The sequence below is a fragment of the Scyliorhinus torazame genome, chromosome 13, assembly GCF_047496885.1.
Source record: "Scyliorhinus torazame isolate Kashiwa2021f chromosome 13, sScyTor2.1, whole genome shotgun sequence".
Classification (NCBI taxonomy): domain Eukaryota; kingdom Metazoa; phylum Chordata; class Chondrichthyes; order Carcharhiniformes; family Scyliorhinidae; genus Scyliorhinus; species Scyliorhinus torazame.
This window is the reverse complement of record NC_092719.1, coordinates 40,075,743-40,092,081: the sequence shown is the minus strand read 5'-3', so window position 1 is coordinate 40,092,081 and position 16,339 is coordinate 40,075,743. Positions and strand designations below refer to the sequence as shown.

Here is a 16,339-nt window from a genome sequence, read left to right as displayed (position 1 = left end):
GAAAAATGTCATGGGATGTTTGTTTTATTGTCTCCTTAGCAAACAGTGTGCTGTGTGAAAGATGCCCCCCTCCCCCACCCTCCCAATATATTGTTGCCTCAGCACTAAACCGAAGGTTTAGTCTAAATTATCGGCCATAACTTCCTGGCTACCCAACATCACATATGTGGGCGGGTGTTACCCAATGATGTGCTGGGGAATCCCTCCTGGAGTTCCCACCTAAGACTTTATGTGGCAATTGTCCAGAAGGGCTAACTTACCCTGGAAAATTGCGCTAGGCTGGTAACCATCCAACAACACAATTGAAATCACTGACATTGGATGGTTCTGCCAGCTTATTCTCGTAGTTACTCTGAAAGAGTTGAAAAGAAAAAAAGCACTTCTAACTTCTCAGCAGCTAACCCCACACCTCCGATTCCCCGCCCCCCACCCCCAGGGGGCTCTTCCAGCACCCCTGACCTCCCAGAGAACCCCCACCCTGAACAAGCAGCCGACAACACCCCCACTGATGACCGGGCCTCCCCAGCCCCACTCCCCCTCCCCAGCCCCACTCCCCCTCCCCCTCCATGTACCTTAGAAAGGTACCTTTCCCCTTTCAATGGTTCCTTTAAACTCATCTGCTCCAATGGCAGATAATGTAATAAAAAGGGGGATGTCCTTCACTACGCTTCTTTTGCACTTTGCCGCCGGAGCCCCTGAGCTGCTTCGCTGTTTCATTCTCCCCCAGGAAGGTTGGGCGAGATGGATGCTTTGGGGTTTGAGCGCGGGTAAGTCTCTATGGAATGGCAATCCCTAATTCCATGGAACTGCAATGCATCAGCAGTACATTAAAGATCAGACAATGGAAACATGCAACTTGGATCAACTAGTCTGTCTTGGAGTTATATATTGAAGGAAGCTTATTGCTATACAATGAGTATTTTCTTCTGGGTTGTTTAGAGCAAGCAATACTTTACATTTTCTGCTAGCTATCAGTTAATGTTTGGAATTTGTCAATTCTTCTGTTCTGGACTGGACTGTAAGTGGACTGGCTTTTATGATCAAAAGCATGTATCTTTATTTCCTACCATATATGGGTTAAGTTCTCTGGTTTTCTTGTTTTAATAATAGGCTTTTCATTATTTAAATAATATTTAGTTGTAAAGAATTGCTGTGCTTACTGTAAGAAATGGATGGATAATGCATTGTGACTGACCGGCAGTTGACAACTGAAGTTCAATGTAATATGTCTTTGCTCCAAAGAACTGCATATTTTGTCCCATCTGCCTGCGAGAGAGTCCTTGTGGAATATAACAGAGGAGCTTGGAGCTGAAGGTAGCAGTGTTATCTGTCCTGCCATCCTTTTCAATCTGTGACCAAGTTATTGCAAACCATTTAGCATTGCCAAAGAGATTTCTTCATTACTAATATCGTGACTATTCTATTTATTTTCTAATCAATCTTGTTTGGTGTAAATAATGCGGTTCAAAAATGCAAAGTATATTGAGATTGGACATAACTATAATAAGGATGATTTTCCTCTGACCCTCCCCCCCCACTCCTGCATCCAATAGGTGCCCCAGAAATTGCAGTGCAGAGTTACAATGGGCTCTAACCTTGTCTGCTCCAGAATTACGCACTTATGTGAACTTCCTTTAACAGCTTTCTGATGTCAATGGAAAATTCATTCTTTTTTAAGAAGTTTAGAGTACCCAATTATTTTTTTTCCAATTAAGGAGCAATTTAGCATGGTCAAGCCACCTACCCGAAACATATTTTTGCATTGAGCGGGTGAGACCCACGCAGACATGGGGAGAATGTGCAAATTCCATACGGGCTGTGCAAACTCTATACGGGTAGCGAACCGGGGCCGAGATCAAACCGGGGTCCTTGGCGCCGTGAGGCAGCAGTGCTAACCACTGCGCAACTAAGCCGCCTGGTGGGAAATTCTTACTAATGGACGTTTCAAACCTCTGCACTTGGATGTCGAAAAATATCAATTGTGGGCAAACTGCTATTAGTTTAAGCTGGCACGACTGACTGCAGAGCTCTGGGCCGGGATTCTCCAAGCCCGCGATGGGTTGGAGAACCGCTGGGGGCGCGGAAAATTCCGGTCACGGCGTTCCGACGCCGAGCTGACGATTCTCGGCCAACTGGAGAATCGGCGCCAATCGTGCCTGCGCGGTCGCCGCAGCGCCGGTTGGTGAAATAGGCTCCCGCGGCGATTCTCCGCGGGCGATCGGCCGAACTCCCGCCAAGTAATGCCAAATCCCACCGGCGTGGTTCAAACCTGGTACCACCCGGCGGGAGCTTGGACCCGCGGCCGCTGTGGACATCCTGGTGGGGGGCAGGCAAATCTGACTCCGGAGGGGGGGCCTCCACGGGGTCCAGGCCCATGATCGGGGGCTTCCGATCGGCAGGCGGCTGCAATCTGGAAGGGGCCTACCTCCTTCCGCGCTGGCCTGCTGTTAGGTCCCCGACATGTTGCTCCGCGCCGGCGCGGAGACGGCAACCACGCGCATGCGCCGGCGTGGAGATGGCCATCACGCGCGTGCGCAGGCCCGCACCGGCCATGGGCCCACGCCGGCTGTGCAGGGCCGCCTTTCGGCGCCGGTGCAGCACACAGCACTCCGGTGCCCTGCTAGCTGCTAAAAACAGTGACTTGCTGGGCCAGGAGGCCCGTTGACGCCGGCGTACACCACTCGGGTGTTTACACCGGCATCAACACCAGGGGCGGGATTCTACACAATCGGCGCGATGTGTGCCGACCAGCGCCAAAGACGGCGTGAATCAGTCCGGCATCGCGCCGCCCCAAAGATGCGGAATTCTCCGCATCTTGAGGGGCCGAGCCCTCACCTTGAGGGGCTAGGACCGTGCCGGACTGATTTCCGCCCCGCCAGCTGGCGGGAAAGGCCTTTGATGCCCCGCCAGCTGGCGCGGAAATGACTTTGCCGTGCAGCGCATGCGCGGGAGCGTCAGCGGCCGCTCACGGCATCCCCGCGCATGCACAGTGGAGGGGGGGTCTCTTCCCCCTCCGCCATAGTGGAGACCATGGTGAAGGCGGAAGGAAAAGAGTGCCCCCACGGCACAGGCCTGCCCGCGGATCGGTGGGCCCCGATCGTGGGCCAGGACACCGTGGGGGCCCCCTCCCGGGGCCAGATCGCCCCGCGCCCCCCCAGGACCCCGGAGCCCGCCCGCGCCGCCTTCTCCCGCCGGTAAGAGAGGTGGTTTGATTCTCGCCGGCGGGACAGGCATTCCAGCAGCGGGACTTCGGCCCATCGCAGGCCGGAGAATCGCCGGGGGGGCCCGCCAACCTGCACGGCGCGATTCCCACCCCCGCCGAATATCCGGTGCCGGAGAATTCGGCAACCAGCGGGGGCGGGATTCACGCCAGCCCCTGGTGATTCTCCGACCGGGCGGGGGGGTTGGAGAATCTCGCCCCTGATTTCAATGCTCTTTATCTTAAGGTCCAAACTCATATTGTCAAGACAGACCTTGTGAGCAAAAAATGTTTTTGGTACTTTGTGTTTTCCTATTGGAAATGCTATCCATTAAATGTAACTGAAGTAAACAGCAAAGGGGAGTCTGAGAGTTCATAAGAAAGACGTTTATTCAGCCTCGCAGCAGTATTTACACAGGACCCAGTTACACATCAAGGCCCTCACTCCTTTGTGTCAGCTGCTACAACCGCTAACTTGTTATACTAATGCTGGTTAACTCACAACCCAATCAGCACTAGGGAACAATCATCCCCAGCTGAATGTGTCCGTGCAGGGTTGTAACACCCCCCACCCGACCCCACCACATGTCCAAAAACTTTCAAAACCGACCATGGAGGAGAGGCCAAATAAAATTGAGAGCAAAAAAACAGTACAACAAAACCGCAATGGGCAGACGACAACAACAGGAAAAAAACGCTTTGGGCCCAACAAGCCGCCACAAAAATGGGGGAACAGGACGGACTGGCGTACGCCCCACCGAACATTACACCCGGCCTAACACCCTATACTAACCACACAAAGGGTGAAGCTGCTAACAGCTGAGCTGACGGTGCACACCATAGTTTCTGACCCATCGCCCCAAGGCCTTACTAACACCACGTAACTTTCAGCCACAAGGGGATCAGGTTTGTGTGTGAGGGGGGGGCGGGGTGGGAATCATAAGACAATGCCCAAAGCTACACCCCATATACCCCAAAAACATTTGCATCAGCATACAGAAAAAAAAGGGGAATGAACTGCACCCACCGAACGCCCAGGGAGTGGTCACCCCAGAATTTATATAGTACTGATTCAATCAGGCACATCGCACAAAAGAAACAGAGTCCACACACCCCAACAATGTCTGTAGGCACAAAACGTGCAGCCATGCAGCAACATCAGTACTCATGTAAAATACCTCTGCAGTCCATCTCGCAGTCCCAACCATCATGGAACAGTCTTTCAAAATCAACGCCACACTCACAAACCCTGAGGGCAGGCGGCAGCGTAGGGTATTGTCACTGGACTAGTAAACCAGAACCCTAGAATAATGCTCTGGGGACCTGTTTCGAATCCCACCACTGCAAACGGTGACATTTGAATTCAATAAAAATCTGAAAAGTCTAATGATGACCATGAAACCATTGCAGATTGTCATAAAAACCCATCTGGTTCACGAATGTCTTTTAGGGAAAGAAATCTGCCATCCTTACCTGGTCTGGCCTACACGTGACTCCAGATGCACAGCGATGTGGTTGACTCTTAACTGCCCCCTCAAGGGCAATTAGGGAAGGGCAATAAATGCATCCCCAGCCAGGGACACCCACGCCCCATGAACAAATTTAAAAAAACACTGCTAAAATCAATTTTAGGGAACGTGGCCAACAGCTCCAATTAATCCTGATCGTCAATGAAGTAAATGGCAGAGGGGAGTCTGAAGACTTCATAAGAAAGATGTTTATTCGGCATAGCTGCAGTATTTACACAGGACCCAGATAAACATCTCCAGGTCCTCACTCCGTTCTGTCAGCTGCTACAACCGCTGACCTGTTATACTAATGCTGATTAACTCCCAACCCAATCAGCACTAGGGAACAATCATCCCCAGCTGGATGAGTCCCATGCAGGGTTATAACACAAACATTAAATGGAAAACCCTTCAAGTGGATTTCAGAGGTCTCATAATATTAATCAAAGAGGTTGTCATGGTGTATTACCATCCTTCTGTCGTCAACTTAGACAAACAAAAGTATATTAACTATTCATCTCACTGTTCTTTGTGGGAATTTGGCATTCAAAACTAATGTCTGCATAACATTACTGATCGGCAGGAAATATTAATTTGTGAGAAATTTGTTGATATTTTTCTCAGATGTGCAAGGTGCTTTAAAATGCAAACTTCCTCTTCTTGTCGTGCTCCTTCTTTCTGTTTCTGTGTCTCACTCAGCTATTTCTCTGAAATATCAGTTAGAAGTTAGCCCTTGTTGAGTCTAATGCACAGTGGTTGAGTCAATGAAAATTGTAAATGAAGTATAATTAATGGGCGGCACGCTGGCACAGTTGTTAGCACTGCTGCCTCACAACACCAGGCACCGGGTTCAATTCTGACCTAGGATGACGGCGTGGACTTTACATTCTCCCTGTGTCTGTGTGGGCTTCCTCCGGGTGCCCCAGTTTCCTCCCACAGTCCAAAGATGTGTAGGTTAGGTGGATAGGCCATGCTAAATTGCCACTTAGTGTCCTGGGATGTGCGGGTTAGATGGGGATAGGTGGGGGAGTGGGAATCAGGTGGGTGCTCTTTCAAAGGGTCAGTGTGGACCCGATGGACCAAATAGCCTCCCTCTGCACTGTCGGAATTCTATGTTGTATTATAGCAATAGTATTGATCCAAACTAATTTTGATCATTGTGAATCAAGAGTGTGGAATTTTGTGGCAGTGTTTATTAAAAAATTAACATTAGCACAATTGCTTCACAGCTCCAGGGTCCCAGGTTCGATTCCGGCTTGGGTCACTGTCTGTGCGGAGTCTGCACATCCTCCCCGTGTGTGCGTGGGTTTCCTCCGGGTGCTCCGGTTTCCTCCCACAGTCCAAAGATGTGCAGGTTAGGTGGATTGGCCATGCTAAATTGCCCTTAGTGTCCAGAATTGCCCTTAGTGTTGGGTGGGGTTACTGGGTTATGGGGATAGGGTTGAGGTGTTGATCTTGGGTAGGGTGCTCTTTCCAAGAGCCGGTGCAGACTTGATGGGCCGAATGGCCTCCTTCTGCACTGTAAATTCTCTGATAATTTATGAAACAGTTTCTGTTTATCAGAAAAAAATATACATACGGCGCGACCTACCGGCCGTGATGCGCCAGAAAAGCAGCGAGGCATAGCCGGTAGATGTTGGGAAATCCCTCTTCCAGGATCTATCCGGCTCGCCACGCCTCGTGCGATCTAATCTGATCTCGCGAGACTTTGCAATGCGACTCTCACCCATTGTGGGTGGGTCGCTTTCTGCTAAATCTGCATATTAGAGCGAGATAGCATTCCCGAGATCGAATAAAGGCCTTGGAGACCTCGGGCGAGCGCTGTACAGTGCTGGTCACCACAAACGGGACCGGACAGAACGGCACACATAGGGGTCTCTGAGGGGTTCAGAGGCCATCAGGTGCTTGCCCTGGGCACTGCCAAGGTGCCCAGGTGGCACTGCCAGCTGGCATGGCATTACCAGGGTGCCAGGCAGCATTGCCAAGGTGCCAAGCTGCCATTTCTTTGCACGGTGGGGATCGGGCCCAGGGGTGCCCTGTGTGGGTGTAATTGGGAGGGAGGAGCGAGGACATCCCTTATAGGTGGGTTAGTGCTTGAGGGGGGTTTGGGCATCACGTCGGGGGTCGAGAGATTGGGATGCCATTTTAAAATGGTGTTCCGATCTCAGCCTCCACTGACGATTTCCGGCTTGCGGAGCTCCTCGATGCAGAAAATGGGGCTAAGTGCAGCCTCAGCTGTGCATTCGCCGCTGAGGCCCCAGATCTACACGAATGGCCATTGGATAGAATGGTGATTCTTGGTGCTCCGGGCGTTGGGAAACACCCGGCTAATCACGTGCTCTGTGGGACTCTGTCTCCATTCGGGTAGGTCGCGTCCATAATCTTGACCCACGGAAAATGATTTATTAATTTCTGTAATTTCCAGCAGCATCGCCACTGTTCATCCCACCCTTTACTCTGACTATGGAAGCCTACATATTCTCTCCCACCATTTAGTATCAACGGGCGGGATTCTCTGACCCCGGGCCGGTCGGAGTATCACTGGGGTGGGGGGAGGGGCGTTTCATGTGACGCCAGTCTGCCCATTCTCCGGTGACCAGAGAATCGGTGCCATTGGCCACGGCGCGGTTGGCATGGCGCCGGTCGGTTCTCCGTGCAGGATGGGCCGAGTGGCCGCCGAGATAGGCCGAGTCCCACCGGCGCCGTTCACATGTCGTCCTACCTGGCGGGACCTCGTCGTCCATCCTGCGGGGGGCGGCCTGGTTGGGGGGGGGGGGGGTGGCCTACACCGTGGCCTACACCGTGGCCTGGCTCGCGATCGGGGCCTACCGATCGGCGGGCCAACTTCTCCTGGTGGGAGCCTCTTTTACTCCGCGCCGGGCCCCTGTAGCTCTCTGCCATGTTGCGTCGGGGCTGGCGTGGGGAAGGCAACTAGCGCGCATGCGCGAGTTCGCGCCGGTCGCAGCGCACATGCGCAGACCCGCGGCGCCTGTTTGACACCAGTATCAGCTGCTGGAGCTGCATGAGTCGCTCCAGTGCCATGCTGGCCCCCTGTAAGGCGGCCTTTACGACGGCATCAACACTTAGCCTCAGGATCAGAGTATCCCGCCTAACATTGCTGACGATGCCTTCAAACAGAAAGGCCCAGCTCTCTGGAATTTCCTCTCCCTCATTCTCCTCCCTAAAATTCATTACTTCAACCATATTAGAACATAGAACATAGAACATACAGTGCAGAAGGAGGCCATTCATCCCATCGAGTCTGCAACGACCCACTTAAGCCCTCATTTTCACCCTATCCCCATAACCTCCACCCTATCCCCATAACCCAGTAACCCCACCCAACAGTAAGGGCAGCACGGTATCATTGTGGATAGCACAATTGCTTCACAGCTCCAGGGTCCCAGGTTCGATTCCGGCTTGGGTCACTGTCTGTGCGGAGTCTTCACATCCTCCCCGTGTGTGCGTGGGTTTCCTCCGGGTGCTCCGGTTTCCTCCCACAGTCCAAAGATGTGCAGGTTAAGTGGATTGGCCATGATAAATTGCCCTTAGTGTCCAAAATTGCCCTTAGTGTTGGGTGGGGTTACTGGGTTATGGGGATAGGGTGGAGGTGTTGCCTTGGGTAGGGTGCTCTTTCCAAGAGCCGGTGCAGACTCGATGGGCCGAATGGCCTCCTTCTGCACTGTAAATTCTATGAAATCTATGAAACCCTATAACCCCTCCTAACCTTTTTGGACACTAAGGGCAATTTAGCCTGGCCAATACACCTAACCTGCACATCTTTGGACTGTGTGATGAAACCGGAGCACCCGGAGGAAACCCATGCAGACACAGGGAGAAAGTGCAGACTCCTCACAGACAGTGACCAAGCGGGGAATCGAACCTAGGACCCTGGCGCAGTGAAGCCACAGTGCTAGCCACAGTGCTGCCGTGCTGCCCGTGTTGGGTCACCTTTCCGAATATCTCAGTTACTTCAGTGTGCATTTCTTTTCCCAGGTAGTTATATGAATTGCTTTGGAATGCTTTTCCACATTGACTTATTTGGAGACTTCAAAACTTTCCCGTGTCTCGTGATGCATGAGGCAGACAAAGCGCACGGTCTTATATTTGTTTCCATCGCCAGCTTTTCCTGGAACAGGTCACTAGCCTGTCGCCAGAGGTTATAGTTTGAGGGTTGCCACTCCGCGTCAAGCTGAACTGGAAACTCGCCCATTCCTGCTGCCTGCCTTGGACATATTGGAAGGATTTTTAGGTTGATAATCAACCTGTCTGACCACATTCCAAATGCATCTTCCGTGACCATCAAGTCCTGAAGTGAGACTTGAACCTGTGGCTTCTAGCTCAGAGGCGGTGACATGACTCACTACACCAGAAGACCTCCTATTTTTGACACTGAAGATGCTGTATAAATGCCTGTTAATGTTATATGCATATTTGCTGTTTTCTACAGAAACATCAAATCACCCTACAAAATATTTAAAACCTCCATCAGTGTTGCAACTTGTTGCAAAGTAATTTGTTATAATTGCAAGAGAAATCAGGGTAATTCAAGGTGCACTTTTTAGAAATTGCTAAATAATATCTCAGATCGGTCTCTGGGAAAAGACTAAAATACGTTGGCCGGCAGCAAAGTTAACGAGATGTCTTTTGTGTTTTCTTACAGAGACTTGCAAATGCTGCCGAATATTCTCAGGAAAAACATGTTTGGAAAGAAGAATTTGGGGTAAGGCCTCCAGTCTCCTTTTGCTTCACACTGTGCCCTGGTGACCCTTCAACTCCCATTCTGCCTTGGGCTTTCCAGTATTTGTAGCCGGGATCCACAATTGATGTGCACAATGCATGGTGATTGAAAATCAATGCCTGTCTCTTTGTACTTGGTTTTGAGAACTGTTCAAAGCCGTTGAGCTGTGACTAGTTGTCTGTCATCCATCAATGCAGCAATGACCTACTTTTCAGTATTAACTAAGACTTTGTTGTTGCGGCGTCTGTATTGATCGATCCAAGCACAGTTGATTATTAAATGTAGGATCTCTTTTCAAAAACAATCTGTCAGTCAGTTCTGTACATCTGAAACCAATTGACTGATATTTCTGTTTGGTCAAGTGCTCTGATGTTAGCCACCTTCACCCTGCACCCCCTTCTCCATTTTCTCTGCTCCTTTTCTGTGGGTGCTTGGGTACGTTTTCCTGTCCATTGGGCCGAGGTGAGGAAAAGTGGCCACCATTTGATCAGGTCTCTGTGTTACGTTGCCCAGGGTTTTCCAGAGGGTCTTAATACCGGCAGGGGTCTTTGTTTTATGGGCTTAAATGGGCAGGAGTGTGTTTGTGTTTGGACTAGCCCACCCACCTTAATTTCCTCTCCATAATCCTGGCAAAATACTGGAAGTCAGGCTTACTCTCTCTTAATCCTGGGGCGGGGGGGGGGGGGTCCCAGGAACACCTTGAAAATTCCCGGGGTCCCAGGAACACCTTGAGGATCCCCGGCTGTGCTGTGATCCTGACTCGGGCTAGTCAAAAGCCATAGCAACCTTGAGTATCTTGTCTACATTTTTATTTCCTTCCTACATAGCAAACGCCTGGCAGCCAATTTAAACCTTGATGTGATGGACTGGCTTCAGACCAAGAGCTCACTGTGGGGAATTGAAGCTTACTAAGAATGCAAGTGCATGAACTTTTCTCTGATATATTGTGCAATTAATATCAATGGATATGAATGCAGATGGAATTTCAAACAGACACAAGATACTGCAAAAAGAATGCACAGTATCTGCAGCACGGAGGATAATGGATTGATTTCAAAACTAACGTTGTTAGTGACTCAAATAAGATTGGAACCTTGAAATCGCTCTCATAGAATCTATTGTTTATCATGATGTCGGAAGCAAGGGCATAGGTATCTCCATTTTGTTTTTAAAATGGTCGGCAAGTGAAATAATTGCCGTGCACATTGATGGTGCACGGTAACAGCCAGGATGGAAGATTTATGACATTAGCAAAATTTAACTTTAGCGAGAGATAAGATAATTGGCTGCTACTAAAGGGTCAGTTTATTTTGTGCCGTATTGGTCCATTGAAAATAATTGCCAGTGTTCAGTTTAGCTTTGTACTTCCAATCATTTTAACGTCCAATGGATTATCCATTAATAGTGGTTTCTCATATAAATTACCGAGGTAGAAACCCATTAGGATCATAGAAGTGAAAATATCTTAAGGGCTGTGTGCTCCCACATCGTTGTCAGTAATAATTGCATTTTCCAGTGACCCGGTGTCCTGCCTCATCTCGTGGTTCTGGGATGGAATTCTGGCACTTCCCGACCCTCGAACCTGATTGACTTTGTGCAAAGTGATTTTTCTCATATTTCATCTGCCGTACTTGTGCAGACACCTGTGACAAGCCAGTCTGTGTGACGTGCCAATCTCTGCACGATCAATGAGTGCCATTCAGGCCTGAAATATGAGGTTGCCTGACGAACACAATATAGCTTTTTGTTATTGCATGGATCATTAAATAGGATATAGAGATCCAAATGTTTAGTGAATGCAGTTTGGAACCCTGGCCCTTCTATCTGTGTTTCAGTTTCAGTTTTGTTCTTGTGTCTATTGGATTGATTTTTTTAGTTGTTGTTGTTAGTTCAGGTTACCAGCAACAAAATATTACCTACTCATAAAAAAAAAACCTTAAGAACCTTCAGAGCTTCACGACAAAATAAGATCCAACAGCCACGCTACACCGAAAAAGCAGCTCGCTGCAGCACAGCGTGGCCAATGAAAGCTGGGAGACCCCGCTTCCGGAATCTACCCAGCTCACAGTGTCTCACGGGATCCAACGCATTCTCGTAAGACATTGCACGGGGAATTGGGTGGGATCACCTTTTGGCAAATCTGCATATTCGAATGAGGCAGTTAGCCTCACTCTAATGTGCAGATTCCCGAGGCGTCTGAGGCTTTGTGATTCATCTCCTTGGCCTCAGAGACCTCGGGAGCGTGCCGTTCAGCACTGGTCCCCACAAATGGGACCAGACGGAGTGGCACCCGTGAGGGTCTCCCAGCGAACTGGAGGCCCCTAGCTGCATGCCCTTTGGACAGGGTGGTTCCATGGCTCTGCTGGCGACAGCTTAGCACCCTGTCAGTGACAGCCTGGCACTGCCAGGGTGCAAGGTTGGCACTGCCAAGGTGCCAAGCTGGCATTTATGCGCAGCATAATCAGGCATGTGATGCCCAGCATGGGTGCTGGAGGGGGGGGGGGGAGACCTTGTGCGTTTGGGGGGGGGGGGGAGATCGGGCATAATTTCGGGGGCCTCAGAGCGGAGCCCCACACTGTACAAAACGGGCCTATGTGTGGCCTTGGCCATGCATTCCCCATTCAGGGCCCGTATACAGTGAGAGTCGCATTGAATAGCCATGTGTTTCTCGGCACTGTGAGCGCCAGGAAACATGTGGCTAAACGTGCTCGCTCAGGGCCGCGGGAATCGCGCCACGCCGCCCCAAGTCGGGACGCGATTCTCCGCAGAGCGCCACTGGGGACAGCGTGGTTGGCGCTTGTCGGAGTATGCGGCGACTCTCCGGCACGGGCCGGCGCGCCGATTCTCCGGCCCGAATGGGCCGAGCGGCCGTCAACAAAAAGCTGAGTCCCGCTAGCGCAGTTCTAACATCCTCTGAGCCGGCGGGACCACTGCGTTGAAGGGTCCGGGGCGGCCTGTGGAGGGGGGGGAGGGGGGTTCCGGGCCCGGGGAGGGGGGGGCGGGGGAACCACCGTAGTGGCCTGGCACGTGATCAGGGCCCACCAATCAGCGCGCCGGCCTCTCTGTTGGGGAACCTCCTCTCCTCCACGCCGGCTCCTGTAGCCCTGCGCCATTTGGCGTCGGGGCCGGCGCGGGGAAGATGGCCGCTGCGCATGCGCGGACCCCGCAGCGCCGGGATCGTCAGCTGAGCGGCGTGGGCCGCTCCAGCGTCGTGCAACCCCACTGTGGCCCAGAGAATCGGGTCTCGGAACGGGCGCCGACGCTGGAATAAAACACTCCCGTTTTTACGCCGGCATCGGCACTTAGCCACCCGATGGGAGAATCCCGCCCATCATTCCCTTTAAGGAGAATCGTGCCCGTAATGTTTTCCTCACTGGACGATGTGTGCAACATTGAAAAGGTCTTCTCCATTGTGCATGTTTTGGTCAAGTTTGTGTGGGGCCACTGCTAAGTGATTTTGTTTCCTCAGCAAACCTGCTTTCTGGGTTGATGCCCCAAAACAAAGCTGAGATTAGGTTTGTAGTTTTGCCATGCTTAGTTTGAATTTGTCGGCCGGCAGTTGCGTCATTTCACCCCACTGGACAGCCTGCTAGTTCCCCGGCCCTCCCTCCCCGAGGCCACTTTCCCAGAGGCAGGAATTGGAATGTTTAGGGGGTGGGGGACACAGGGCTACTGATGCACCATCAATTGGACACGAGGCGAAGATGTGATCCAAACAAAAAGCTTTAATACACAAGATGTGTGCCCGACAGCAGACGTACAGAAGAATGGCCAACTCCCGGGGAGCACGGGTTCTTATATCCTGAGAGGCACATGACTTACCTGTGCCAATGGGCAGCGAGTCCTCTGTATCAATGGCAGCTGACCTCTGAACGTATCGTAATACCCCCAGTCATACTACCACCTTCACCCCTTGTTGAAAAGGAAGCCGGCCGGGGGGGGTCCCATGAGTACGTGAGGCTGGTAGTATGACTAGAGATGTTTACACCGTGCCGTTGCATCGATGGCTGCCCACTGACCCGTAACCACTATTCAAGAGGAGAACAGAACAATAACTATGTATAGTATGCAATAATCAGGGGGGGAAAAAATGGGTGAATAGTTAAAGAACAAAGAAATCACAAGGGTTCATCAGCAGCCAGAAGTCCACCCCAAGCCCACCCCAAGTCCTGCTTGACCTGCGTAGTGGTGCTGGTGACGTCGGAGCGGTAGGTGACGTCAGAGCGGTGGTCGTCCGTGACTCCGGGAGCGATGATCTTGTCGGAGCGGTGGTCGTCCGTGTCTCCGGGAGCAATGATCTTGTCGGAGCGGTGGGCGTCCGTGACTCCGGGAGCGATGATCTTGTTTCTGTGTCCGTACCCGTAGTTGGAGCTAGCGGGGGCCAGGCCGGGGGAGGGGGTCCCTGTCCACTGAGCTGTGGGTGCGTCGTTGCTGGGGGCAGTGGGTGTTGAAGGGGGGGTGGTGGCTGGTGCTGGGGGGTGTGACCTTGATCCGGCAGGTGCCAGGTCCCGGAGGGAGATTGTGTCCTGTCGGCCGTCGGGACACTCCACATGCGCGTACTGCGGGTTCGCATGGAGTAGCTGGACTCTTTCGACCAACGGGTCCGACTTGTGCACCCGCACGTGTTTCCGGATCAGAATGGGCCCGGGGGTTGCCAGCCAGATCGGGAGCGGGGTCCCTGAGGAAGACTTCCTGGGAAAAACAATAGACGTTCGTGAGGCGTTTGGTTAGTGGCGGTACAGAGAAATGACCGGATGGAGTGGAAGGCGTCTGGGAAGACATCTTGCCAGTGGGAGACTAGGCGATTTCTGGACCGTAGGACCAGCAGGACGGTCTTCCAGACCGTACCGTTCTCCCCCTCGACCTGCCCCGGGGGTTGTAACTGGTCGTCCTGCTGGAGGCGATGCCCCTGCTGAGCAGGAATTGACGCAGCTCGTCGCTCATAAAGGAGGACCCCTGATCGCTATGAATGTATGCGGGGTAACCGAACAGGGAGAAGATGGTATGCAGGGCTTTGATGATGGTAGTTGTGGTCTTGTCGGGGCAGGGGATGGCGAACGGGAAGCGGGAGTACTCGTCAATCATGCTGAGGATGTACGTGTTGCGGTTGTTGGAGGGGAGGGCACCCTTGAAGTCCACGCTGAGGCTTTCAAAGGGGCGGGAAGCCTTTATCAGGTACACTCGTTCAGGGCGGTAGAAGTGCGGCTTGCACTCTGCGCCGATGTGGCAGTCCCTAGTGACTGTCCTGACCTCCTCGATGGAGTACGGCAGATTTCGGGTCTTTATGAAATGGAAAAAGCGGGTGACCCCCGGGTGGCAGAGATCCATGTGGAGGGTCCGGAGGCGGTCCACTTGTGCGTTGGTACAGGTCCCGCGGGACAGGGCATCGGGAGGCTCGTTCAGCTTCCCAGGACGATACAAGATGTCGTAGTTGTACGTGGACAACTCAATTCTCCACCGCAAGATTTTATCGTTCTTTATCTTGTCCCTCTGTGCATTATCGAACATGAAAACTACTGACCATTGGTCTGTGAGGAGGGTCAACCTCCTGCTGGCCAGATAGTGCCTCCAATGTCGCACAGCTTCAACTATGGCCTGTGCTTCCTTCTCGACCGAGTAATGTCGGATTTCGGAAGCGTGGAGGGTCCGGGAGAAGAAGGCCACGGGTCTGCCCGCTTGGTTGAGAGTGGCTGCCAGAGCAACATCAGACGCGTCGCTCTCGACCTGAAAAGGGAGGGACTCGTCGATAGCGCGAATCGTGGCCTTTGCAATGTCTGCTCTGATGCGGCTAAAGGCCTGGCGGGCCTCCATCGACAGGGGTAACATGGTTGATTGGATGAGGGGACGGGCTTTGTCTGCGTAATTGGGGACCCATTGTGCGTAATACGAAAAGAAGCCCAAACAGCGCTTGAGGGCTTTGGGGGTGTGGGGGAGGGGGAGCTCCATCAGGGGGCGCATGCGTTCGGGATCGGGGCCTCTCACTCCGTTACGCACTACGTAGCCGAGGATGGCTAGATGGTCGGTGCTAAACCCGCACTTATCCTTATTGTAGATCAGGTTAAGGAGTTTTGCGGAGTGGAGGAATTTGCGGAGGTTGGCGTCGTGGTCCTGCTGGTCGTGTCCGCAGATGGTGACATTATCGAGATGCGGGAAGGTTGCCCGTAAACCGTGTTGGTCGACCATTCGGTCCATCTCCCTTTGGAAGACCGAGACCCCATTCGTGACATTGAAAGGAACCCTTAAAAAGTGGTAGAGTCGCCCAACGCAGTGTACTTTCGATCACTCGTACGGATGGGGAGCTGGTGGTAGGCGGACTTAAGGTCCACCGTGGAAAAAACCTTGTACTGCGCAATCCTGTTAACCAGGTCGGAGATACGTGGGAGAGGATACGCGTCCAGCTGCGTAAATCGGTTGATGGTCTGACTGTAGTCTATGACCATCCGATTTTTCTCCCCGGTCTTAACCACCAACACTTGTGCTCGCTAGGGGCTGTTGATAGCCTCGATAACCCCCTCCTTCAGGAGCATTTGGACTTTGGATCTGATGAAGATCCGGTCCTGGGCACTGTACCGTCTGCTCCTGGTGGCGACGTGTTTGCAATCCGGGGTGAGGTTTGCAAACAAGGATGGGGGATCGACCTTGAGGGACGCGAGGCTGCAGACAGTAAGGGGGGGCATAGGGCCATTGAATTTGAAAGTTAAACTCTGGAAGTTGCACTGGAAATCTATCCCCAAGAGTGCTGCCGGGGGGGAAGGACGAAGAGCTTATAATTTTTAAACACCCTCCCCTGGACCGTGAGGTCCACTATGCAGCACCGTGTGATCTGGACCGAGTGCGAACCGGAGGCCAGAGCGATTCTTTGTCTAACCAGATGAACGAGAAGTGCACAGC

General features: G+C 52.3%; 1 protein-coding gene and 1 long non-coding RNA gene across 5 annotated transcripts in view; one reads left to right on the top strand and one right to left on the bottom strand.

Annotated features, from left to right (window-relative positions):
* LOC140387976 (voltage-dependent calcium channel subunit alpha-2/delta-1) overlaps positions 1-16,339 on the top strand; it is an 890,358-nt gene that overhangs the window by 279,618 nt on the left and 594,401 nt on the right. For all 4 annotated transcript variants that reach the window (XM_072471400.1, XM_072471399.1, XM_072471398.1 and 1 more), the window contains exon 4: positions 9,371-9,430. In XM_072471400.1, the coding sequence (XP_072327501.1) occupies positions 9,371-9,430 (60 nt within the window). The remainder of the gene's footprint in view (positions 1-9,370; positions 9,431-16,339) is intronic.
* LOC140387978 (uncharacterized) overlaps positions 1-16,339 on the bottom strand; it is a 33,965-nt gene that overhangs the window by 6,527 nt on the left and 11,099 nt on the right. The window lies entirely within an intron of this gene.